The 27,515-nt window shown below is 44.6% G+C and overlaps 1 protein-coding gene and 1 long non-coding RNA gene across 2 annotated transcripts in view; both read left to right on the top strand.

The window, feature by feature from the left end:
- The window catches only part of RGS9 (regulator of G protein signaling 9), a 67,432-nt gene extending 42,913 nt beyond the window's left edge, over positions 1-24,519 (top strand). The window contains exons 12-19 of the mRNA XM_079965444.1: positions 426-539; positions 2,595-2,710; positions 3,318-3,405; positions 4,676-4,814; positions 7,588-7,676; positions 14,195-14,312; positions 21,093-21,592; positions 23,551-24,519. Of these exons, the coding sequence (XP_079821570.1) occupies positions 426-539; positions 2,595-2,710; positions 3,318-3,405; positions 4,676-4,814; positions 7,588-7,676; positions 14,195-14,312; positions 21,093-21,592; positions 23,551-23,707 (1,321 nt within the window). The 3' untranslated portion in view covers positions 23,708-24,519. The remainder of the gene's footprint in view (positions 1-425; positions 540-2,594; positions 2,711-3,317; positions 3,406-4,675; positions 4,815-7,587; positions 7,677-14,194; positions 14,313-21,092; positions 21,593-23,550) is intronic.
- LOC307210173 lies at positions 769-2,370 on the top strand. Its single transcript, XR_013835901.1, has 2 exons — positions 769-921; positions 1,424-2,370. It is a non-coding gene; the product is annotated as an uncharacterized lncRNA (long non-coding RNA).
- Positions 24,520-27,515: the final 2,996 nt, after the last annotated feature.

The following is a 27,515-nucleotide window of genomic DNA, read 5'->3' as shown; positions in this document are numbered from 1 at the left end:
GTAGTTGCTTTCCGCTACATAGGTGGTTTTTTTTTTATATACATTCAGGGGTACATTTAAACCCATGATCCCTCACCTGCATTCCAAAGTGGTGGAGTCCAGGCTAGGCTTTGCCAGGTGATATTCTGGAATGTGTTGTCCAGCTTTGAGTTCCCCATAGGCATATGCATGTAATGGATTGTTCAGCCTTTTCGCTCTTCTGCAGTGAGCTTAGAACCAACACAAAATTTGTAACTGTTTTGTGAAATAACGGGTATAAAAATCACTGTTGGGCTAGGTAGGAAGGTTCCAAGTGTTATAATTCACAGCACAGAACGTCCTTCATCTTGTGCAGTCGTTGAAGTCATTCGTAGTTTCCTTCCTACCGTGCTATTTATGATGTTGCCCACAGATGATCACCTTGTTTTCATCTCCAATGTTTTCAGAATTGTGAAGTACTGTGAACAGTTCCGCTCCAATGACTGCATAATCTCAGGATGCCTCCCCAGCAACCCCTGGATCTCAGATGAGGTTGACTTTTGGGATTACAATGCAAAGCTGTATGTACTACATTTACATTCATTTTGTGAGTTACAGTGACTTTACCTAAGCAGGGCTGAATCTGTCAGTTTCAGTATCTCTTAGGCTCTCATTTTCCCAATCTTAAGCACAACTCTCCACATTTCCACATCAGTTTGAGATTTTATTTTATTTTATTTTATTTTTTAAAAAAGTTCATATGAAAATTCACCAGCCTTTTTTGTGCAAATTTCTCCTTACGTATGTTTCTGTGCAATTTTGCTTGATATACACTTTTTTTGGGGCAAAGCAATTTCCCCTTATATAATGAACACTTTATCTCTGTTATATGCATTATATTCACGTTACTTGGCTGAAGAACAAGTGTGCATTTTGAAGGATGACCGTGTTTTGGTTTTTACAGTACATTGTTTTGGACAGGGGTGAGCAACCCGCGGCTCCGGAGCCGCATGTGGCTCTTTTACACCTTTGCCGCGGCTCCGGGGTGGATACTAGTGAGGGGAGGAGGCGCATTGTGCGCCCCAACACTCTCCACTAAGGCGGGCGCTGTACCGGCTGTGACGTCGCATGGGGGCAGTGCATGCGTTAGTCACGCACCGTCCTGACATCACCTTCCTGCCCGCCCGCTACATTGTAAGGGGCATGTACGCTGGTCACTGCATTGAAAGGGGGCATGTACGCTGGTCAATGTTTTGAAGGGGAGTGAAGAACACACATACACAAAAAAGGTAACTTGTTAATTTAACGTTTATTTCTATGAGGAGGAGTAAATCTGAGGGGTCAAACAAAGAAATAATAAAAAAGTGACAAAAAAGTTATTTTTATAATGACAAGTTTTGCGGCTCCCAGTTTTTTTTTCTTCGGAAACGGGTCCAAGTGGCTCTTTTTGTCTTAAAGGTTGCAGACCCCTGGTTTTGGAAAATGTGTCTTTGGAAAGCAGAGGAGAGGCATTTGTAACACGGATGAGCATTCCTGACCGAGATAGGTTTTACCTTCCCATTACAAACCTGTTTTCAAAAAGAGCTGCTTCAAGCCTCATGAATGTTGGCCTAAGACAGGGGTGCAGAATCTTTGTTGTTGTTGTTATTGAGAACTATGCTGTGTCAGGAATAATCTGTTGGCAGCCATGCTGTTGGTGGACAGAGTCAGAGTCAGTGGTAGAAAGTAGCTGAAACCAGTGGTTGGCCAAAGTGGACAAGACCAGAGCTAAACACAGGTGAGACAAACTGCATCCTCTCTGTTTGGCCTTCTTTCCTGTCTCTCCCCTGTTGCCACCTACAGGAAGTTAGGTCTAGGGCTGCACACTTCTCACCCTGGGTGAAGAGCTGATCTGAGCATGCTCTGGTGTTAGTTGCAGGTGCCAACGCAAATATATGCCTCTTTGTTACGGTGTGCCTTCTCCAAAATGTAATTAGGATTCGTGCTTTGTCGTTGGACAATGGGAATCAATAATACCTGCTCAGTGAAGCTATTGCATTATGAATCAAATTGGAATCAGACGCTTTGTGTATAAATGGCCTCGGTCCAGCTCCATTGTTCTGCCCGGAAACTGAGGTCCAGCGCCGAGGGCCTTCTGGCGGTTCCCTCGCTGCAAGAAGCCAAGTTACAGGGAACCAGGCAGAGGGCCTTCTCGGTAGTGGTGCCCACCCTTTGGAACGCCCTCCCACCAGATGTCAAAGAGAAAAATAACTACCATACTTTTAGAAGACATCTAAAGGCAGCCCTGTTTAGGGAAGCTTTTAATGTTTAATAGGTTATTGTATTTTAGTGTTTTGTTGGAAGCTGCCCAGAGTGGCTGGGGGGACCCAGCCAGATGGGCGGGGTATAAATAATAAATTATTATTATTATTATTATTATTATTATTATCCTGCTATATGCAACAATGCTCTATGCTGTCAACCTGGTATGTGTGGAGAGTGTGTGTGTGTGTGTTTGTGTGGTGTGTGTGGGTGTGTGCCTGTGCATGGGGCTTCTGCTTTCTGTTAAAGCACACAAATAGATAGACTGTTTGAATCTCACAGGAAATGATTTCAGAAAGAAACAGTGCAACCTCTTTGCCATTAAACTTCTGCAGGGTGGAAATCCCCACCAAATCACGAGTGGAGAGATGGGCCTTCAATTTTAGCGAGCTGATGAGGGATCCCAAAGGCCGCCAGAACTTCCAGCTGTTCCTGAAGAAAGAGTTCAGCGGTGGGTGTGAAATTGTGTCTCTGCTTTTCCACCTCTCTAGCTCCTCTTTAAAGTGCTGGAGGACTTTGATGTCATATGTGGCTCCCCTGAGATGAATCTCATTTTCCAAAAAACCCTGCTTCCTTTCTCCCTTTACAATAGGTGAGGTGCCCTGAGGTAACAGTGCAAAGAGTACAAATCTGTCCATTATAGCTTTTGCCCATGGCTTTACATCCAAGTGGCTCAAGACATAAAACAATACAAAGCCTGCCGCCGCAAAGGGGCTGCTGTGATGTATTAAAAGGGCTTGAAAACGCAAAGCTTTTTGCATATTGTAGCTCCTCTCTGTATCTGCAAGGCCACAAATGAATAGGGCAAGAAGTAGTATGCCCAGATACAAAGACAGAGAAAGCTCCCATACTTCTGACATTTGTGCAAAAGCAAGAATTCTGGGAAGGGCAACTTTCCATGAGGAGGAAATAAGAAAATCTCTGCACCTGCTTCTAGAAGAGCCAATTCAGGGTCCCCCTTTGCATCACCACACTAGAATCACATTCAGCCGATTTAGGCTATTGACTTAAAATATTATATATCACGCAGGATTATTTTCCTTTCTCTTTTAATTCAGGGGAGAATCTGGGATTTTGGGAAGCTTGTGAAGATCTGAAGTATGGAGACCAATCCAAGGTGAAAGAAAAAGCAGAAGAAATTTACAAGTGAGCACAGTATATAGTGTTACAAAAACTTTCCCTGGTGTCCTTTTCCTACATTGTACCAGTTTTTGTAAAAAAAATAATGAAACGAAACGCTGAGTTGCAATTTCTTTCATTTTTTTAGTAGGATTTCAAAGCACTGGTAAATCCATGCAGAAGTCTTCATGTGACCTAGTTGCACATAGATTTCTGCCACATGATAGATGCAAAAAAAAAAACAAAAAAAAAACTACTTTACGGGGAGAAGAAGGGTCACACAAATTCATCTTAAGAATATGATTGTAAACACATTTGCCAGGCAATAAGCCATGCCGGAACGTTCTTCTTTCTAGCGCTGGAAGACTATCTACATGGCCTGAGACTTTTGCACTGAGGAGTCTTTAGAATACAGTGGTAGCTTGGGTTACAGACACTTCGGGTTACAAACGCTTTGGCTTACAAACTCCGCTGACCTGGAAGTGGTTGCTCCAGGTTAACAACTTTGCCCCAGGATAAGAACGGAAATTGCACACCAGTGGTGCAGTGGCAGCAGAAGGCCCCATTAGCGAAAGCACGCCTCAGGTTAAGAACTGTTTCAGGTTAAGAATGAATTAAGTTCTTAACCCGAGGTACCACTGTATCCTAAGTGAAATGTCAGCTGGAGCCGCTGGAGTGGTTCCAGTGGAGGACTGGTGGCGTTAAAGCTACACATCATTAGGTACATGTGCAGCGTCCGAGATAACAGGAGACCTTTAGCGATACCTCTTCACGTCAAAGAGTAAGAATTGCATTCCGTTGGTCGACGGGAGAACATTTAGAGCTACCTCAAACAGGAAGTGTGGGACGCAGGTGTGGGACGCAGGTGGCGCTGTGGGTTAAAGCCTCAGCGCCTAGGGCTTGCTGATTGAAAGGTCGGCGGTTCGAATCCCTGCGGCGGGGTGCGCTCCCGCTGCTCGGTCCCAGCGCCTGCCAACCTAGCAGTTCGAAAGCACCTCCGGGTGCAAGTAGATAAATAGGGACCGCTTACCAGCGGGAAGGTAAACGGCGTTTCCGTGTGTGGCTCTGGCTCGCCAGAGCAGTGATGTCACGCTGGCCACGTGACCCGGAAGTGTCTCCGGACAGCGCTGGCCCCTGGCCTCTTAAGTGAGATGGGCGCACAACCCCAGAGTCTGTCAAGACTGGCCCGTACGGGCAGGGCTACCTTTACCTTTACCTTACAAACAGGAAGTATGTCCCTACAGCCTTTCTTCCCCAGCTTTATTTCAATCCCCTTTATTTTCATTTTCGATTTCAGGACCTTCTTGGCACCTGGAGCCAGGCGCTGGATCAATATTGATGGCACCACTATGGGCATCACGGTCAGAGGCCTCAAACACCCTCATCGCTATGTCTTAGATGCCGCACAGACTCACATTTATATGCTGATGAAGAAGGTTTGTTGTTTTTTTTGCTTATTAATTCCAGCTGGCTGTCCTTCCCAGTTATCCAAGTGGCATCGCCATCACTCCCACTCAAGCCTTTTTGAGAGTAGCAGTATTTGCCCGTTGTCCGAATCTACCCTGGTGAAGTTTGAAGAAAACACATGAAATATTATTATTTTTTTGGTGACACCTCCTTTTGGGACTGACTCAGCCCTTTTTTTGGCCCTGCAAAAATATAATCAAAGCTATGCTTTGATGAGGAAGGAACTAATACACTATTTATGTAGAAGAAAATTATGTAAGATCTAGGAATGCCCAACGTATACAATGGAAGTATTTTTGAAATTAGAAGACAAAACAGGATAGCTTTGATCTTTTGTACAACAGAGCTGCAGTTCTTAATTTCTCTGGCATTTTCCTATAAAGTGGCCCGGTCTGCACTTAAAGCAAACCCATGGTTTGTTTGACCGAACTGTGATTTGAACATCTAAACCCAGTCTAACAGACTAATCATGGTTTGTTTTCTAATGAAACCCATTATGCGAAGCCATGGTATGGTGTTGGCTTACAAACCATGGCTCGTTTTAACTATGGTTTAGCATCATGCCTTGGCCACCCTACCTCAGATGCTTGCTAAGCTGCAGAAGCACAAGGCTGGAGCAGCTGAAAAACAAACTAAAGCTTCGGGGAAATGAAGCATGACTTGTTTGCTCATCTACGTAGGAAGTTGCCTTATGCCATTTCAAACCGTTGGTCCATCTAACTCAGCGTGGTCTAAACTAGTTGACAGCAGCTCTTTGGGATTTCAGGTGTAAAGCAGCTTTTCTCCTGAGCTATGGCCCTTCATCCACTGTCTGTGGGATGACTTGTGGTTTGCTGAGCAAGCAATGGTTAAAACAAGACTTAGCGTTATGTACGAACACACTCATTTTCAGATGAAGGCATACCTGCTACTTTTCCTGTTTGGCTGACCTCATAACATTACAGAAGCAGTAGCATAGCTGTCAAGCGTCCCTTATTTGGCAGGAAAGTCCCTTATCCTAGCGCCGTGTCCCACTGCTGTCCCTTATTGATGATGTCCCTTAAATTTCCCGGGTTTCAAAGGAAGCAGCTCCTCTCCCTCCCTCCCTGCCGGCCAGGGATGAGGGAGGCTCCAACTGTGTTGCTTGGCTGCGTTGCTCACCCAATAAGGAGTCTAAGAACGACTGGGGGGTGGAGCTTGCATGCCTTATGCCGATTAAATCGGCCATGTTGCCTGGGGACTCGCCTTTGCTCAGCGCTTCCCAGTGGAGAGGAGACGGTGGTTTTCCTTGCTGCATCTCCTTTGCTGGGTTGCTGCGCTGTGGGAACCACCGCTTGAGGCTTTGTTTGGCTGCTGGTTGGGCTTTCTGCCTTTGGCTCGGAGGGGCTCAGAAGTTGAACATGCCTGTGCTCGCAAAATCCCTTATTTTGGCTGCTGATCCCTTATTTTTGAGGCTGTTGGTCTCTTATTTTCAAATTTGTAAGTTGACAGCTATGAGCAGTAGCGAAGGTGGCATTCAGTTCAATAGTCAACTTATTTCTCTGGGGTTCAGCTTTCTCAGAAGACTTTAAAGCCTCTTAGTGTGCTTTCAGAAAATGTAATGCAACCACAGGAAACTTAATTTCAGCTGACACCGACTGCAGCTTGACACAGGAGATGGATGGAGGAAGCGAAATCGTTTAACCACAACATTTGTCCTCCCCTCTCCGCCCCAGCAAGTTTGATAATGTGATTTGAAATGTGTTGGGGCAGATGGTAGCAAAATGATGTGTCATTACAAGAACAATAGATCCAATAGATTTAAGAAACCAGAAAGCCATCTAGCCCAAACGGCAGCAGTGTTTCCGAGCACAATTCAAAGTGTTGGTGCTGACCTTTAAATCCCTAAACGGCCTCGGTCCAGTATACCTGAAGGAGCGTCTCCACCCTTATCGTTCTGCCCGGACACTGAGGTCCAGCACCGAGGGCCTTCTGGCGGTTCCCTCACTGCGAGAAGCCAAGTTACAGGGAACCATGCAGAGGGCCTTCTCGGTAGTGGCGCCTACCCTGTGACATCCCACCAGATGTCAAAGAGAAAAACAACTACCATACTTTTAGAAGACATCTGAAGGCAGTCCTGTTTAGGGAAGCTTTTAATGTTTGATGTATTACAGTATTTTAATATTTTTTTGGAAGCCGCCCAGAGTGGCTGGGGAAGCCCAGCCAGATGGGCGGGGTATAAATAATAAATTGTTGTTGTTGTTGTTGTTGTTGTTAGGACCATCTTACTTCTTCCAATCTCAGTTAGGTAATCCCACCACACTTAGGGTATGTGCCCTGCAAATGTGCTTACATAATATAGTAGCTCTGGGTGACTCAAGGTATATCAGGCCATAGCCTTCAAGGAGTCATACCCTTTAATAATACAATTCCCACTTCCTTTCGCTGGCTTTGAATGGCTGAAATGCACACTTGAAGAAGGGAGCGTTGGAGCTTATGTGATGTTTTTTCCTTCCTAGGATGAGAACCTCTCCCCCATCTCTTACTGAGTGCTCTGGCCACAGATTTCTAACCACATGGGCGTTAATTTAACCAGTGGTTTTCATAACACATATGTAGTGTGGAGAAGAGATGTTCTGTTGTGCTCTTGGGTGACATTATTCTCTTCCCTTGCACGCCCCCCCGCCCGCCTCTTTGACTCCCAAACAGCTGTAAGGAGAGATGATTTTAATTAGGATGCTTGTAATCTATAACTACTGTTTCCCCTTTCCTTCTCCCCAGTAGGATTCGTTTGGTCGCTATTTAAAGTCTCCAATATACAAGGAAATACTGTCCAAGGCAATTGTGCCGCAAGAAGCCGCCGTGAAGAAAAGGCAAGCTGATTGGGGTTTAATTGCGGGCTATTTGCTGTTGGTTTAATTGAGGGCACAAAGTGCTGGGGCCTGAGCAAAAACTACTGTGATTTAGGCATTTGCATAATTTAAAGTGGGTTTTTCATGGTGGGCGGGGCAGACAGATAACCCCTCATTTTGGACGCTGCAGATGCTTCGCTTCCAAGAAGGAATGGCTATTGCGGAAAAGCCTTTTGCCCTAACAGCAGTTTCCTCTGGCCACTAGCCTGCGCCACATCCCCCTTTTTCTTTAAAGCATAGCTGGACAGAAACAGCTGTACCTTGCACTGCTGTTGGTTGTCATGGAAACCACCCTATGGTAAGCCTCATCTGCCGGCTCCTGAAGCTGGTTTATTGAGCAGCAGCAATAAGAAGAGTTGTTAATATTAGCAGCAGTCGTGTATTAATTGAGTGGTTTCCCAAGCTGCTTGAAGGGCGTGTTCTCGAGATCCTTACTAGCATCCTTGTGTAGTAGGCCTGTAGTAGGCCTCATGTTGCAGAAGGGGATGAGAAATGGGGGGTTCCCTAAAGGCCAGGCAGCCTGCTGACATTCGGCGCAAAAGACAAGACTAGTGGCTGGCTTAGCATTCTACCTTCTGGAATATGCATCTCTCACACAAACTGCAAAGCTGAGAGCTCACCCTACAGGTGAATAACATGATGCAGTTTCTCTTTCAAGGACATATTTGTCTTTATCTTTTTGGGACGGTTTCCTCAAACCACCCCCCTCCTTTACTTCTTCAGATGGCAGAACAAGGTGACTCGTTTCCAGCAAGCTTTTGAAATATTCCAACTGCTTCTTTATGAAAACTGTCCCCCCCCCACCTCCTCGCCCACTTTTGTTGCTGTTGCACCAGGGCTTTATTTGTTCTTTGCATGCTGTTTCGCCCTGCGTGTTTTTAGTAAGCCACTTTCTGAATTGCAAGATTACGAGAAGTGCGAATTTCGAAAGGCAGCTGTGTTTCAGTGTTGTTGAGTTCAGAAAGTGTGAATTAGGTAGATTCGCCTTTAAATGTGAACTGAATCAAAACTCTCTCACCCCCCCATCCCCTTGTAGAATGACATAGGGCTACATCAGGGGTCAGCAACCATTTTCAGCCGTTGGCCGGTCCACCATCCCTCAGACTATGTGGGGGGCCGAACTATATATATATATATATTTTTTTTGGGGGGGGGGGAAATGAACGAATTCCTATACCCCACAAATAACCCAGAGATGAATTTTAAATAAAAGCACACATTCTACTCATGTACAGTGGTACCTTGGGTTAAGAACTTAATTCGTTCCGGAGGTCCTTTCTTAACCTGAAACTGTTCTTAACCTGAGGGACCACTTTGGCTAATGGAGCCTCCCACTGCTGCCACTCCACGATTTCTGTTCTCATCCTGAAGCAAAGTTCTTAACCCGAGGTACTATTTCTGGGTTAGCGGAGTCTGTAACCTGAAGCGTCTGTAACCCAAGGTACTACAGTAAAAAGCACCAGGCAGGCCCCCAAAGTAACCCAGAGATGCATTTTAAATAAAAGCACACATTCTACTCATGTAAAAACACCAGGCAGGCCCAAAAAATAACCCAGAGATGCATTTTAAATAAAAGCACACATTCTACTCATGTAAAAACACCAGGCAGGCCCAAAAAATAACCCAGAGATGCATTTTAAATAAAAGCACACATTCTACTCATGTAAAAACCCGCTGATTCCCTGATCATCCGTGGACTGGATTGAAAAGGCGATTGGGCCGCATCTGGCCCCCAGGCCTTAGGTTGCCTCCCCCTGAGCTACATCAAGTAGACACAGAAGGTAGCTGAAGCTGCCTTTTGCTATGAAAACCAACATAGAAATATATTACCCAATGAATAAGCGCTTCTCCTGCCTGCTGCTTCTCCCCACCCTTTTCCCTGGGCTGTCCCCACCTGGACTTCTTTCTAGTGTTTGGGCAAGTTGTGAGGAAAGTCAGCAATATTTGAGCCCCCTCCCTTGCTCTGTGGCTCTTTGGCAGCCATCATCCCTGTTCTAAGACACAGTTCTCACTTCCGTGTATATACACTCAAATGGAAACATGTGTTATATCCCTCTGTTAACAGCAGTTAGAATGGGCATTTTGGCTTCCCATAAATTAACAAAGGGTTCAGAGGACTAGATATCGATCTCATCTCCCTGCTTGATAACATTTGGATCTGCACTAAGAATGTGAGTCTTGGGTTCTGTCTCTTAGCAGGAGAGAGAGTTCAACATTACCCTGTATAAGATTTGTCTAGACAGAGAATTGCCGTAGTTTAATCAAAACCAGATTTTAGGGAACCCAGATTAAGCATGTGTTTGAATACTCTGTGTATAATCTTTTGAGTGTTTTTATTTTTTAGGACTGCTCCGCTTTTTATGTGGCAATTGTGTTTGTTGTGGCAAGGCCAGTGTTTCCTTCATTAAGTACATAAAGGCTGTGCACACATGGTACTTTAAAGTGGATTTGATGCATCTCATGTTGTCCACTCAACATTGTCCTCATCCAAGCAATTGCCAGTGCACGGATCCTTTTGGATGTGGGGTGGGGATATTTATACCTGGAGTACTGACATGCACAGAGGCCGGGAATGGGACCCCCATGCAAAATGGTCATCGTCTGTAGACTTCCTTTGTGAGTTAGAAGTATTCCCCCCCCCCCGCATTCACATAACAACCTTTTAATCCTGAATTGAGAAATGAACAAGATATCTCATTCACAGCAGTAGCATGTTCTTGCCATATATGGTACAATCCTCCAGAGTAATCCTGTCAGGTGGCTGTTGGGGTTGCTCGAGAGTAACCAGGCAGAACTCCGACCTGTGTTTTACAGGCTTTATTTTGGTGCAAACTATTTACGGTGAAGAGCCCCAAAGCTCATGTCTGGCTCAATCGCTAGCATAATCCGGGGGTGGTCTTCTTTTGGACCTCCCCCAACATAAGAGTTTCGTTACCCCCAACCGTCTCCGCCCCTCTCTGCGCCTCAGACTACCGCGCAGGATGGGCGATGGCAAAGGCGTGTTTCCCTCCTGTCCGGTTTGCTCAGGAGTGGTGTTAAGGCTCCTACCAGCATCCTCTGGTCCTTGCACCTCTTCCCCACTGGATGTGGGGCTTTTCTCCTCCCCGGAAGAGGAACTGCTTCGCAAGATTTTCGGAGGCTCCCTGTAACACAACTGCCCTTCTATTTCTTGCCTCTGAGTCAATGGCAGTTTCCTGACAAATCCCATTGACTTTAGTCGAAATGTTGCCTCCCTGCCCCCCTCCAGCCAATGGATGTAGCTCTCTTATTCTGGGACCACACTGTCATTTGGTGTGTGTGTGTGTGTGTGTGTGTGTGTGTGTGTGTGGTGTAAATGGAACTTAGTCTAGGTCTTTTTTATATATATAGTTCCCAATTACCAAAGTCTCACAAAGAGAATTTCACATGCCTGTTCCAGAGTGTTTGCAAATGCCAGCTTCTATCTGCATTTTCCCAAGGTGTAAAGGGAAAAGGTAAAGGACCCCTGGACTGTTAAGTCCAGTCATACTTGAACTCTGAAGTGTGTGCAGCCTGCAGCTCTCTAAAATACCTGGCTGCCACCAATGCGATTTTCAAACGCTGCTATGTTGCGCAATGTTGCAAGCAGCACTCACAAATGTAGTCGTGTTTGCTGTGAAATGCTTCTGAAAAGGCTTCGCACATAACCAGAAGGCTGCAGACAGCATTCAACTGCACTTTGGAATAATTTGCAGGTACAGAATGAAGTGGTGGCATAGAGCAGGTATGTGTAAAGCTGAGAGAGTGATTTGCTACCATCTTTCAGCCATGAATATATCACTGAAATCACTTGCAGGTTGAAAATCTAAGGAGAGATCTTGTTCCTCCCAAATGGAGTTTGGTTGCTAGCGTTAATAACAGAAGCGCTTGCTTTTTAAAATGTTTTGCTTAGGAATTAGGGAGCACGTATCTGTAGAATCAGTAATCATATCTTAGGAAGGGGTTTGCATTGGGGGACAAGTCCTGAAATGTACACACACATACACACAGAGAACAATTAGAGGTCACTATCTCAAGCTTGGGGTGCGGGTTAGCACTGTGGGTTAAACCACAGAGCCTAGGACTTGCCGATCAGAAGGTTGGCAGTTCGAATCCCCACGATGGGGTGAGCTCCCGTTGCTCAGTCCCTGCTCCTGCCAACCTAGCAGTTCGAAAGCACGTCAAAGTGCAAGTAGATAAATAGGTACCGCTCCGGCGGGAAGGTAAACGGCGTTTCTGTGCGCTGCTCTGGTTCGCCAGAAGCGGCTTAGTCATGCTGGCCACATGACCTGGAAGTTGTATGCCGGCTCCCTCGGCCAATAAAGCGAGATGAGCGCCACAACCCCAGAGTCGGTCAAGACTGGACCTAATGGTCAGGGGTCCCTTTACCTTTTATCTCAAGCTTGTTGACAGACCTATTAAGGAATTCTAGGATATTTCTACTATGCTCCCTTGCTGGCTATCCTAGATAATTTTCAGATCTCTTGGAATTCTTTATAGTACTCTGAACCTTACCCATCAGAGATCTCTACTCAAAAATGTGGGTGTTTATTGTTGTTGTTGTTGCTGTTGTTGCTGTTGTTGTTGTTGTTATTTATTCAACATATATTCTGCCCTTTATCAGAAGATCCCAGGACAATGTACAATATTAAAAACACATTACAGAATATCAGTGATAAAAACATACAGACCACCAATAATCAAATAGTCATCTTAATAAGAGTCCCTCATGCTTTCACGGGCCATAGATTATTTAATAGCCATAGGCCTGGGTAAAGAGAAATGTTTTTGCCTGGTGCCTAAAGACATGTAGTGATGGCGCCAGGCAAGCCTCTCTGGGGAGAGCATTCTACAATCGGGAGCCACCACAGAAAAGGCCTGTTCTCTTGTTGCCACCCTTTGAACCTCTCTGGGATGGGGGACACAGAGAAGGGCCTCAGATAACCCAAAAGTGATCTTTATGAGTAAAGCAGCGGCAGGAAATGAGCTTATGCAGTCATGAAGATCTCACAAAGCAAAGGGTTGGTGGGGATGAGCCCAGTCTAGAAGCCAGGGGACAGGGTTCATGGGTCCAGGGTTGGTAACAAGAAGTGCAGGAGCTGAGAAGTTGTCCCAACAAGTTTCCCACACCAAGCCATCAAGTTTTAAGGCAGACCTTCCTTCTCCAGCGTCACGGCCTTGTCCTGGGAGAAAGCATCGGACTCACCTCCCTGTCTGAATCCTGCTCAGCCACCCCAAGCTCAGAGTCCTCCTGAGACTCCTGACAGTTCTCTCTCCTGTCTCAACATTAGAACCAGATGAGTTCAGAGGGAGGCTTCCATCTGTTGCAGCCTTCTCCTCCCACTCTTTCTCGTCTCTCTGCTCATCTTCCCCCAGAGTCTGCCATCCTGAGTCTGAGACCAGCGGTGCCAAAGGAGTAACGACGTCATGTTATTTGATGTAGGGAATCTTGCTCTACCTTAGATGTGCACACATTTGCCACTGAAAGTGTGGAACATCGATGTAGGTGCAGCAAATATGCTACAGAAAGGGTGGCACTCCCTCTAACCCTGAGATAGGGATGGGGACCTTGCAGCGCTCCAGATGTTGTTGTGGACTCCTAACTCTCATCAGCCCATGCCAGCATGGCCAACGTTTTGGGCTGATGGGAGTTGGAGCCCGGCAACAGCCACATGTTCCTCATCCAGCCCTGGGATGAAAGGCAAGGACCTCTGACCTTTCCAGCATTTGCTGTCTCCCTTTCATAGAATTGCAGAGTTGGAAGAGGCCCCCAAAGGTCATCCAGTCCAGCCCCCTGCAATGCAGGAATCTCAGCTAAAGCATCCATGACAGATGGCCATCCAAACTGTGCTTAAAAACCTCCAAGGAAGGGAGAGTCCACAACCTCCCGAGGGAGACCGTTCCACCGTCGAACAACTCTCCCTGTCAGAAAGGTTTAGTCGGAATCTTCTTTCTTGTAACTTGAAGACATTGGTTCGAGTCCTACCCTCCAGAGCAGTTTGATTCAACCACTGATTCATTCCCCCTGTCTGTATAGAAGAAGAAGAAGAGTTTGGATTTGATATCCCACTTTATCACTACCCGAAGGAGTCTCAAAGCGGCTAACATTCTCCTTTCCCTTCCTCTCCCACAACAAACACTCTGTGAGGTGAGTGAGGCTGAGAGACTTGAGAGAAGTGTGACTGGCCCAAGGTCACCCAGCAGCTGCATGTGGAGGAGCGGAGACGCGAACCCGGTTCCCCAGATTACAAGACTACCGCACTTAACCACCAAACCACACTGAGTTTATGGGATGTTATCCCAGGGCAATTCGTTTTGTAAACAGGCACTGATTAATCCATTGGCGCAGAGCTGGGTTTGCTGTGGTTTCTCGACACTCCCGTGTTTTTCTGCCTCCCCAGACGCCCTCAGATATGTTCGCCTTCCACTGTCGTACACAACGACCCTCCCCTTACTGTCTTCTCCTCTGTTTTCTTTTTTAGCTCTAATAATCCGTTTGCTCGCCGGCACCTCCGCTCCAGCCCCAGCCCCGTCATCTTGAGGCAACAGGAGGAAGAAGCCAAGGCGAAAGAAGCAGCGGCCAACGTGGACATCACCCAGGTTATGAGCAAGCTGGATCGTAGAAGCCAGCTCAAGCAGGAGCCGCCACCTGCTAAGTAGGGCTCAGATGTTGGTGAAAAGGCCAAGCGGAGGAGTCGTGAGGGTGTTGGCTGAATGTAGAGCTGCATTTCCTGTCTCCTCCCTGCAGGTGGCAGTGGTGCTTCGTCATTATGCGAAACATTTCTCTGTGCTCTCCATCCCTCCTTTCCACACAGCATGTTGTTGCCATGGCGCCCAGAGTAGTGTCACTTCACAAGCCATCGCTGGTAGAATCGTTGAACGCAGATGGCAGAAGTTGCCATGTGAACCTCACAGTGACTTTCCCCATATCAAATGGGCTTGTGTGTGTGTGTGTTTTAAACAAGGCAAGGAAACAATGTTTTCTATAAACTGCCTGAAACATCCCTCCCGGTTCTAAATATTCGGAAATCGAGATACCATGGCAACTGGCTTCCCTCTTCTCCCACTGCCTGCAAAGGATGGAGGGGAAGAGATGGCAAAAGTGTGCTGTGAGGCACAGGGCAGAGCTTATTCTGGTTTCCGGGCGCTGTTGAGGAATCCTAAATAAGGGTGCATACTTAACACAGCTCAGGCACCCCTCACTTTGCCATGCAAACAGTTCAGACGGTTAAATATCAAACAAAGGGTAGATTATTTCCCCCCTTTCTTTTCAGGGTATGCTTGGGGATTAGGTATTTTGATCAGTATTTGTTGGTGTTAAGCACAGAACCAAGCGGCTGCAGTTGGCCCATATGAATTAACAAGCAGTGTGTACTGTGGTCTTGTGCATGTAAACATGCATTCTGCATTTCCAAAGCAACTTGAAGCAGCTGTCTGCTCAAATGCATATTTGTTTGAGCGGAATAGGAGTATCAGTTGGCCGGGGTGCAACTTGGTCATAGAGAGAGGAAGTCCTTTATGGATTCAGAGCCTCCCTAACAGGGAGGGCCGTAGCTTGGGGGGTTGGAGCATCTACTCTGCATGTTGAAGGCCCCAAGTTAAGTCCCTAACATCTCTGGGTAGGGCTGGAGATATCCCCTGGAAAGCTGCTGTCCATCAGGGTAGAGAATACTGAACTGGATGGATCAATAGTCTTGACTCAATATCAGGCAGCTTCCTATGTTCCTTAGGGTTCTTGTATTAAAAGGTAAGCTAACAAATGGAGAACATTCATTTTCCTCCACCTAGCTCCAAGTCCCATTTGGTTTTATTTGCTGTGAAATTCCCCAAAGATGGGAACCTAATATCTTAGAGGCGTGCACATGGGGTTGCCATACTGTAAAGTAAGAAGACGGGTGCTTTTCGGAAGGAATCTTCCTAATATTCTTGCAGCACTCTACGGTGGTCTTCAGGCCTGTTCTGGCAAGCAGCTGGCCTGTGTTGACTCCAACAGCCAACCCCCTGGAACACAAGGCAAGCAATTTGTATGCATCTTGTTTGTGGAGGATCACATGACTGACGAGTGGTAGCCATGTTGACTACCCCTGCATTTGCTGAAAGTTTAAGAATTGAGATATGGTATTCTAGGCAAGAGGCTTTTTCTCTGCCGTAGTGTGGAAAGCCAGTTGACAGCCATAGGGATCTATCCCTGCTTGCTGTGTAGACTGAAAATAACATAGGTCAAAGCCATCGGAGTTGTACTGACTGGAAGTGTTGAATAAAATGTAGCCTCTCTTGTTTCCTTCGTGGGCATAGTCAGGAGGACTTAAATGCTTGCCTCCTCCCACCCTCTCAAAAAAAAACACCCTAATCCAAAAATAACGGCAATATCATTTTTTCCTTAAATGTTCAGTGCTTCATAAGTCTGGATCAAGAAGTGTTTAAAACATTCCGGAATCTTATGGGCATCTGAATAGAATCGGGACTCCCTCCTACTCATCTCTTTTCCCATTAAGTTATTTCAGCTGTATGATTTATATCTCTTTATCATCTGCTCCATCTCTGGGCTTGCTTGCAGTTTCTCTCTCCTCTTTGTCACTGCATTTCATCATTTCCTGCAAAATACACTCTGACAGTGGCAGACAGAACACCACAGTCAAAAAGGCTGCGAGAAAATACCCTCCCCCCCACCCCACAAAAATGCAATATTAAAAACAGTGTAGGAGTGATAGCTTCTACCAGCTCAAGGAAGTGTAAAAGTAGCCAAGGGAAATAAATAAAAATGTTGTCCAGTAGCACCTTAGAGACCAACTAAGTTTGTTCTGGGTTTCCGAGCACAATTCATAGTCTTGGTGCTGACCTTTAAAGCCTGTAAACCGCCTGTAAACCGCCTCGGTCCAATATACCTGAAGGAGCGTCTCCACCTCCATCGTTCTGCCCGGACACTGAGGTCCAGTGCCGAGGGCCTTCTGACGGTTCCCTCACTGCGAGAAGCAAAGCTACAGGGAACCAGGCAGAGGGCCTTCTCGGTAGTGGCACCCACCCTGTGGAATGCCCTCCCATCAGATGTCAAAGAGATAAACAACTACCGGATTTTTAGAAGATATCTGAAGGCAGCCCTGTTTAGGGAAGCTTTTAATGTTTAATAGGTTTTTTAATATTCTGTTGGAAGCCGCCCAGAGTGGCTGGGGAAACCCAGCCAGATGGGTGGGGTATAAATAATAAATTATTATTATTATTATTTTCTGGTTATAAGCATTTATTTCGTAAGCAGAGTCCCATGAAGCACGTTTGAAAGTGCGACTATGGAGATTAGCTCATTAAAGGAAACCCCATACCTTGTCTTGCCTCTTTGTTTATCGAGGCCAACATGGAAACAACAGAATAGCCTGAAGCAAGAGGTTTCAAACTGTGTTTCAGGCAACCTTGAGGTTCCTTGGGGACTTCTTCAGTGGTAACTTCAGCAGTGGCAGCCAAAAAGTGCATGCCCATCAGTGTTGATGCCCCCCCCCCCGCAATGTACAGTGACAGAAGAGCATTGGAAGCATTGTAGGTTACATTCTCCATTTACATGGGATGACTGTAAGGCCAAGGACATAGTGGGTGAGATTCAACTAAGTTGTGTGCATTGAATGACGTCCGCTCGCCCCTTCTCCCCATCTGCTCTGGAGGTTTGGTTGTGCACAAATACCCCATTTAGCACTACACTGAATTCCACCCAGTATGCCCTAAAAGGTACCCTAGAACCCTTTGTAATGAGTAGGTGGCCTTCAGTGTGGAAAGAGTTCAAGTTCACCAGTAGAAAGCTTGAAAACTGCTTAAGATACCACAGAGCTGTAAGCCTGTTTGTTGGCCTCTAAGCTTGTGCTGTCTTCCATCTTTCTTTCCTTGTAGCAAATATGTCAGTGCATGTATATGATGTCATTGCTTTTCATTTTCTGTTAAATGCCCAAGATGGAATGGGCTTCACATCTAGTTAAATAAATTAAGAAGAGGGGGACTTCTAGTGGGATTTCAGAATACTGCTTTATTTTTCTCACTTTTCCTTTCTTTTATCTCCTCTGGTCAAATAAAACTAGAAAGCGAAACCATCACTGTGCTTGTCTGTCATGTCTTTTGCCTCTCTTCTGTGCGTCTTTCATTTGTTCATACTGTGTTGCCTCTGTCCCATTGGTTTGAATTGGTTTTCCTTTTCTAAAATACTGGTGAATAGTGCATACGTCGATCCTTAGTGCTTCAAGAGAGCTTGAAAAACCATTGTGTAAGACAATGTCAAATTAGGTAGGCTTCTACTTAATTTGTCAACATTAAGTCTTGCTACATGTCTTAATCATAAGGTACCATCTTCTAAAACTGCCTTCTACTGGCTGTGTTTGTAGCAATACCAGAGCCTAATAGTCTTCAGAGGCTCCTCATTTACATCCTTATCCTAACTATACACACCCCAGTCCTATACACCTGTACTTAGACGTACTTCTAAGTAAGTGGGCATAGGAATGCAGCTTTCATAAAGAGAAGCTGATTTCAACCTGGCCACTATTTGCTCCTCTATCCCACAGTCACATGACAGGAAAAAGTGGTGGGGAAACATCACAAAATTACTGGGAACACAATTATGCTACTGCAAAGCGTGTAGTGAATCTAGTGAAAAGAGTGAAGTTACACTTGGATCCATTCCCCAAGGGGTGACTGCCTAAAAGGCATCCCACCTCACGTTGAAGGACAATTCCTGACAGTAGTTGCAATGTAAGCCCAGTATCTGTGCAAGATCACACCATTCTGTCTCTGCTTGATGGACTACTCCTATGTATTCTCCATTATATTTGGTTTAGGATTTGTGGATCACCTCTCTACAGCGTGTCTAATTCAACAAACAGAGAAATTAGATAGCCACAAAGCAGACTAGAAAACAACAAACACTTAAATAACCAAACCAAACCATTTTGAAAAGCAGAGCTCAGTTAGAAACCTTGTTGCACAGATTAAGTCTTAACCTGATGCCGAAATGAGACCCAAGAAGGCAATTATTTGATCTTTTGGTGGAGGGACTTCCAGAGACGATATGGCAATACTCAAAAAGGCAATCTCCCCATACATAGAGGGTTCTCAGAAGAAGACATTAATGGTCAGGCAGGCTCACGTAGTCTGAACTGTTGTTCAACACAATAATCAGCTATCAGTTAAACTTTGAACCTTCCCTTTTTTCATTTTAGAAAAATGACGACACAGAACTAAGCCACATTAGAGTTTGCACATGAGTTAGTTCTTTAAAATGCAAGGGCACCCACTGAAACAAATAGCCATGTTTGAATACTTTATAGTTTTTTAGGTTGCATCCAACTTAAATCATTGCATGTGCAGAACAACTCCCACAAGCACAACCAAACTCCGCTCTGGGGGGGGGGGGGACCCAGAGCAGACTTAGGGGGAAAGCAGGGGGGCGGGAAATTCCTTTGCACTTGTGGGAGAATTCTGTGCATGCAATTATTTACTTAGACAGAAATATAGGGTTGGCTCCATCACATTTTTATCGGTCCACAAGCCTTTCGTTACATATGGTACATGGCACAAAGTAAGTGAAACATGCAATTTTTATGAAGTTAAACAATCCAGGGCAAATGCCCTATAAAATATCAAGCCATTTTGCTAGAGGTTATTCGAGTGTTGCTGATGAATTCCTGGATCATCATCCTTGGGTACCTGCCATCAAACATCACTTCCTTCCGGCTTGCACCAGTATGACTGGCACCATTTCGTTTATTGGTATATATCAAGGCCGTGTGTAAATTCATATTCCCCATATTTTCTCCCATCTGTCTTCATTTATTCATTCCACCAGCAACATATCTACATCAGCAGCTTTGGCTTTGTCATTCAACTCCGAATGTACTTCACCTGATCATTGAGAAAAGAAGAGAAAAAAATGTTTCTCTTACCCTACTTTTGAAAAAAAATTAAGAACTTGGTAAGAGATGGGAAGGGGAAGTTGACATTCAAAGTGAGATTCCTTCTTCCCAGGACCATGTTTTTTAAGTAGAATACCAGAATTTATTACAGTGTGTCAAAGCTTTAATTAAACATCTTTGCTTGAATTGGATAGGTATTACAGTGGTACCTCAGGTTACATACGCTTCAGGTTACAGACTCCGCTAACCCAGAAATAGTGCTTCAGGTTAAGAACTTTGCTTCAGGATGAGAAGAGAAATCGTGCTCCGGCGGCGCGGCAGCAGCAGGAGGCCCCATTAGCTAAAGTGGTGCTTCAGGTTATGAACAGTTTCAGGTTAAGTACAGACCTCCAGAATGAATTAAGTACTTAACCTGAGGTACCACTGTATTTTCTTCCCCCCTTTTAGTGCACTAACTTTTTTCCATGTTTAGTAGCAACTTTTATTGGTTATTGGGTGCCATTTTTACTTTGTACATTGCTTTGCACATAACTGCATTGAAAGGCAACTTTGGCAGTATTCAGGCCATCACTTTCGTCTATCTTCGTGATGTTCCTTTTCACATTTTATGTGATCGTGGTGGAATCTAGTGAAAGTTTTAACACTCATTTCCATGTGAATTGTTTGCAACCCTGCCAACTCGGAGAATCACAGGAGTTTTGCACTGACAAAATCTGGTGCATTGTATCAGCAAACTCTACTGCCATTTAACATTTAGCATGACATGCAGGTATATTGATCAAGAAGCCATAGTTCCATAACACAAGATACTGCGATGTAAAGGGAATGTTAGAACTCGGGACAGAACTAAAGCAATAAGCCCCACATCTGATTGAAGATCTGGAATCTTCAGTGGGTGGGGACTGCTGGATAGAATGGAGGGTGGGGAACAGCAATAAGAAGATCAATCGAATTATGTGCATCCTTCAGATGAAGCAAGATGGTTGGCTGGATTAGCTAATGTTTCAAAGAATTAAATCGCTGTGGTTTAAACCACAACCCATAGGGTGAGCTCCCGTTACTCGGTCCCTGCTCCTGCCAACCTAGCAGTTCAAAAGCACGTCAAACTGCAAGTAGATAAATAGGTACTGCTCTGGCGGGAAGGTAAACAGTGTTTCCATGCGCTGCTCTGGTTTGCCAGAACTGGCTTAGTCATGCTGGCCACATGACCTGGAGCCTGTACGCCGGCTCCCTCGGCCAATAAAGCGAGATGAGCGCCGCGACCCCAGAGTCGGCCACAGCTGGACCTAATGGTCAGGGGTCCCTTTACTTTTACCTAACTAGCTAAAGGTGAGGTGGGAAAGTGATCCAAATCAGGACCAGCTCCATGGTTTTGTGGCCCATCAGGTAAAGAGGTGTGAGCATGAGAATGGCTGGCAGATACAACATGACCATGCTTCCTAGGAATTCCACTCTGCTTCCTGTGCTATAAATGTTCTCCTTTTCTTCCATGCAGTTGTGCCAATTCACTGCTCCTGTTCCCCATCTGGCCATTTACAGTGGTACCTCTGACTCTCCATCGACGTCCAATGGTTTCTCTTCCTCCCGCCGTGTGCCTAGCGATCGTCCTCTCCAGTGCCCTGGGCACATTACTCTACCAAACAGTGCTAGCTCCTCCTCTGTTAAGGTAGCTCCAGACAGCACCTCTGTCACGGGCAGGAACTGGGATGGGCCTAGCTCTAACTCTGTCCGTTCCTTCATGGAAAGCACTGAGATCGCCATGGATTCTGAGCTGGAGCCCTGCCACAGCTCCCAGTACCCTATGAGTTCTAAGACCAAGCTGCTGCCCAAGCCCCAGATGTCCTCATCCCTCGGCAGGTTCCTCAAACTGGGATGCTTGAACTCTCCAATGTTTGCAACATTCTCACCCAAGTGCCCTGGAGTGACTCATGGGAAAGTGCAACCACTCGATGGTCTGAACCCACAACTGCAACAGAGGTCCAAAAAGGTGTCCAAGTGAGTATCCTTCTGAGTTATTCCATCGTGCTTTGCTCTGAGAGCTGCTATAAGGGGAGATAAGGATTCGGGAGAACTCTGATTTTGTATACATCTTAATGAGAAAATACCTAATTTGCTGTTGTTATCTAACCAATACAGTGGTACCTTGGTTTGCATATGTCTTGGCTTGCATACCTTTTGGATTACAAACACATCAAACCCGGAAGTGCATGTTTGCATGGAAGTTTGCAACCTTTTCTTTGGATTACAACCCTTTTTTTTATTATTACGAACAATTTTTGGGGGGAGGCCCCAACTGGCGAAAGCGCGCCTTGGGTTACAACCTGTTTTGGTTTACAAACGGACCTCCGGAACGGATTATGGTTGTAAACCAAGGTACCACTGTACATGAATGGAAATGTCTCTGAACTGTGGTGGTTCCGTTCTCCAACCAATGTGTACTAAAATACATCCATTAGGTGAAAGTGTGTATAAAAATGCATCTCCTGGTGAAAATATCATGGAGAAATGCATTGCAATGTTAGGGGAAATTGCTTACAAAAATGTGTATATTAGTCAAAACTGCATGCAAAAATGTTTTGCCCCCAAATATATTTTCTTAAATTTCCACAAATCTCACATAAAATCCCAATACATAATATTTTTTTCTTTTGTTTTATAGACTTCCCATCCCATTTTTGTTGATGTTTTTCCCCCACCTCTATGCTGCACCCTATCTTCCCTCTCTCATATCATAATCATAGTACAATGATTTCTGTTGCTCATAGTTCAAATCCTGCTCACGAATTCACCATATTATAACATTTCTTTATAAATAGTCTGAAAAAGACTTCTGTTCTTCAGTGAAGCTGTCATTGTTAAGTTCCCTTATTTTAACTGTTAACATTGCTGATTCAGCATAGTCCATCACCTTGCTTATCCATTCTTCTTTGATGGGAACTTCCTCATCTTTCCATTTCTGTGCATAAAGAATCCTAGCTCTTATAGTTACATACATAAAAAAAAAACCTTGACCATCATTTTTGGAACTACAAAAATGTTTTTATTGGGGGAAAATTTGCACTAAAATACTGATGGATTTTCATGAGGATTTTTTTTTTTAAAAATCAAATATGTCTGCAGAAATGTGGAGAACTGAATTTAAGATTGGAAAAATGAGAAACTCAAATTAACAGATTCATCCATCTCTAGATGGACATCCCCCCTTGTGTGTCTTTTGGAAGAAACCACCTCTGGTTTAGCCATAAGTTCTGAACTGTGAGAGCATTTCCATTTAAAAAAAAAAAATACACTTTAGGAATTAGCAGCCTAGTAATCCAGTTGTTATTAATTTATTGTGATTGGGAGCCACTTTGTAGATTTCACTGTAGAACTGAAAGGTGGGATACACACATTTTAATAAAATAAATAAATCCATCCACTTCTTAATTCTAAATACATCAGCCAGCCACATCTGTGAGGCAGATGCCTCTAGATTCAGAATGCAAAGCTTTGCCTCCAACCATATACCGTATTTTTCACTCTATAAGATGCACCAGACCATAAGACGCACCTAGTTTTTGGAGGAGGAAAACAAGAAAAAAAATATTCTGAATCTCAGAAGCCAGAACAGCAAGAGGGATCGCTGCGCAGTGAAAGCAGCAATCCCTCTTGCTGTTCTGGCTTCTGGGATAGCCGCGCAGCCTGCATTTGCCCCATAAGATGCACACACATTTCCCCTTACTTTTTAGGAGGGAAAAAGTGAGTCTTATAAAGCAAAAAATACAGTACCCTCTGGTTGCCCCAGAAACAATTTGAGGCAACCATAGTAATGGGGAACTGATTGGCAGATGTGCTGGAAGATCCCCTGTTTTGATGCTATCACAATAGCAAAAGTCCAGGCCAAACAGCTTGCTCTTGGACTGTCTGCCTGGCAGATGCCCACACTGTGACGAGTTTTTCATTTTGCATCCCAGCTTCTTCCAGATAAAAATGGAAATACCTCTGGAGAGCAAGGTCTACCCAATAGATTCGGAGGAGGAGGAAGAGGGCAGCCACTGGGCTTGCAAGGATTCTGCAAATGAAGTTATCTGCCCATGGGAGAATCTGATAGAAGATGGAAAAGCTGGATAAAAAGAAGCCTTTGACGCTATTTGGATATTTTTAAATGGCTAATTTTTTATCCTGCTCCTGAATTAGCAGGTATTATTTCCTACAGTTCGATTGATTTCATAATGCTGTTAAAAGGAGTGCAATGGAATAAAGAATGAGAATAATCCACATGGATTGCAAAGCAAGAAGCCAGATACATATTTATTTCAAAATTCAGAAATTTAAGGTTGGCCTTTATTTTTTGGCAGTTCAGTGCCATCACTTCCTGGTTTCTTTTATGTAACTTTTAACTACATCAAGTGTATTTAGGAAACTCTCCTGCTTTGTTAGCCTTTCAGAACTATTGCAGTTGTATTTATTATGCCTGTGCCCTGCTCTTCCTTTGGAAGGTCAGATTTACATATATCTCCTACAGATCTCCTAACCAGGTACAGATTAGGTTGACATCTGCTTGGCTTCAACAATGCTATAGCATCAGGTACTCTTTAGGCCTGATATCTAACTCTGAGTTATACTCAAATCTTGGAGCAGAAAATATATGTTTGATACAACATCATTTTCATTTATCAGATAAATATGACATTTTTTCGTTGAACTTTAATTGCCCTTCACAAAATCCTTTGCAAACATCTGTGAAGGGAAGATTGATATTTCCTTATCAGGAAGTTCTACTGCAATTCATGTAGCTAAATTGACACATATTTTTCTTCTTTTTTGTTGTTTCATATTGAATGTTATTTGCTAAATCCACATGACTCTTGGTGATGATGAAGGTTGCCTTCTGATAAACGGCTTGTAGCTTCTGAGTGAAATCAGACTCAGGTTCTGGACAATCCTATTGGTAGCAGGGTCCTGCCTTTTTATGTTGCTCCAGCCTTGCAACATAGTCCATATTTCAGCGAAGCCAAAGACTTGACACGACTAATTGGAAGTCCGTTGTCTGTTCTTACTTTTAATCCCTTAGAGAACAGAGAACTTTCAACTGCAATGTTATTCATCCTTTTTATCTTGTTGCATTCTCAACAGTTTTGTAAAGGTAAGTCACCATCACTCCTGTTTTATATATAAATAACAGCTGAAGGGATTGACTTTGTCTGTAGCCAAACAGACAGACACAGGGCTTCCCTGTCTTTGTCCAGCTGTCCACACACTGAACCATTTTGGATCTCATCGGCACCATTTTATCTGCCTGTGATGCCTGCAATAACATCATGTTTGTGATAATGTTATGGTTGACCAGAGGCCTCATTTCATGCTATCATGCCCTGTGGAACGCCCTCCCACCAGATGTCAAAGAGAAAAACAACTACCAGACTTTTAGAAGACATTTGAAGGCAGCCCTGTTTAGGGAAGCTTTTAATATTTAATAGCTTATTGTATTTTAGTGTTCTGTTGGAAGCCGCCCAGAGTGGCTGGGGAAACCCAGCCAGATGGGCGGGGTATAAATAATAAATTATTATTATTATGTTATTATAACACAGTTAAATCCTATGAACACTTCTGTATACCAGCCATGCATTCAGACTTGTACCTGCATCAATGGCACCGCAATATCAGATCAGTTCTTTACTAGGTCCATTTTCAATCAGTACTCTCCCCCCCCGCATCCCCACGACCTTCCCTACAATTGGGACCAGTCACGAGATCAGAAACACTAAATGCAAAACACCTCTACAAACAAGCTGGGGATCAGACTGTCAAATCTAGTTTGATTTGGTTCAAACAAGTTTAAAACCCATTCCCTCTTCCCAAGCAACCGTAGGATTTAGTTCTGTATGGAAAGAATAGTTTTCTAACTGAGAGTTATCAGCACCTCACCAAACCATTCACATAATATTTGGGATGTAAAACCTGTCTAAACTGTAGTGCAGATACTTCTATATTCTTCTGAAACATGAGCCCCTTATTTGTTACCAACTTTCTCACTGAGGTTATTTTTTGCTTCTGTTTCCCTGTGTTTGGTTCAGTTGAAATTTGCAGATTGACTGCATCTCCATCAAGCGTTCCTCTATGTTCGTATATTTGTTTTAGCCTTTAATAAACCAACACTGTACAGCTCTTTCAGCTGTCTGCCCTCATTACACACTATAACTGCCTTTCTTTCTATATGGGTGATTTCCTGATAATTGAGTATATTTCCTTTATCTGTATCAAGTGTTTTTGCTTCTAATGAGTTATAAATAAAACTACTTTGAATGACTCTGCTTGCGATAGGATATTTATGATCAGCAGGTTGTGTCTCTCTTACGTTTTACTTGTTTTGATTTCATTTATTGTTTATTATTATTTATCAATTCATATAAGGTAAAGGTAAAGGTACCCCTGCCCGTACGGGCCAGTCTTGACAGACTCTGGGGTTGTGCGCCCATCTCACTTAAGAGGCCAGGGGCCAGCGCTGTCCGGAGACACTTCCGGGTCACGTGGCCAGAGTGACAAGCTGCATCTGGCGAGCCAGAGCCGCACACGGAAACGCCGTTTACCTTCCCGCTGGTAAGCGGTCCCTATTTATCTACTTGCACCCGGAGGTGCTTTCGAACTGCTAGGTTGGCAGGCGCTGGGACCGAGCAGCGGGAGCGCACCCCGCCGCAGGGATTCGAACCGCCGACCTTTCGATCGGCAAGTCCTAGGCGCTGAGGCTTTAACCCACAGCGCCACAATTCATATACCACATGCCAAAATGCCTTCCAAGTGGTTTACACTTATAAAATCAATACATGCACAACAATAAATCCATCGGAGCATAAAGAAATCCTTAATTAAATGCGCCAGATTTGCAGAAGTTGCGGGCTAATGCGTGGTGGTCACTTTGCAACAAAAGTGCTGCCTTCATGTCTGAGAATGAAGACTTGAGTGTTTGTACACAAACATGTAATGTAAGGCAGCTCTCTTTATTAGGTTTTGTTCCAAGGTGCTGGGATTATTATTATTCAAAAAACAACATCCTGGAAACCAAATTTCCTTTTAAAAATTCCTGTGGCCGTAACTTCTTGGTAGAGTTCACCGTGTTCTCATTTTTCTCAACTTTGATCATCGTAATAGAGAAAATGTGTGCGCCTTTGTGTGAACGTGAACACATTCTGCTTTTCACCTCTTAGCGACTTACATTCTCAGGAATCTGATGCTCCCCTCTTGCTGCATTCTGAAGTTTATGGCTATGTTTTAGTGTGACTTAAAAAAAAACAAAAACAAAGATGGCCACTGGTCCCATCACCTCCTGGGGAAGGGGAAGAAATGGAGGCAGTGAGAGATTTTACCTTCTTGGGCTCCATGATCACTGCAGATGGTGACAGCAGCCACGAAATTAAAAGACGCCTGCTTCTTGGGAGAAAAGCAATGACAAACCTAGACAGCATCTAAAAAAGCAGAGATACCACATTGCCGACAAAGGTCCATATAGTTAAAGCTATGGTTTTCCCAGTAGTGATGTATGGAAGTGAGAGCTGGACCATAAAGAAGGCTGATCGCCGAAGAATTGATGCTTTTGAATTATGGTGCTGGAGGAGACTCTTGAGAGTCCCATGGACTGCAAGAAGATCAAACCGATCCATTCTGAAGAAAATCAGCCTTGAGTTCTCACTGGAAGGACAGATCCTGAAGCTGAGGCTCCAATATTTGGCCACCTCATGAGAAAAGAAGACTCCCTGGAAAAGACCCTGATGTTGGGAAAGTTTGAGGGCACAAGGAGAAGGGGACGGCAGAGGAAGAGATGGTTGGATAGTGTTCTCGAAGCTACCAGCATGAGTTTGACCAAACTGCGGGAGGCAGTGGAAGACAGGAGTGCCTGGCGTGCTCTGGTCCATGGGGTCACAAAGAGTCGGACACGACTAAA

This window comes from Podarcis cretensis (assembly GCF_951804945.1).
Source record: "Podarcis cretensis genome assembly, chromosome: 2".
In the NCBI taxonomy this organism is placed as follows: domain Eukaryota; kingdom Metazoa; phylum Chordata; class Lepidosauria; order Squamata; family Lacertidae; genus Podarcis; species Podarcis cretensis.
This window is presented reverse-complemented; position numbering and strand designations above follow the sequence as displayed.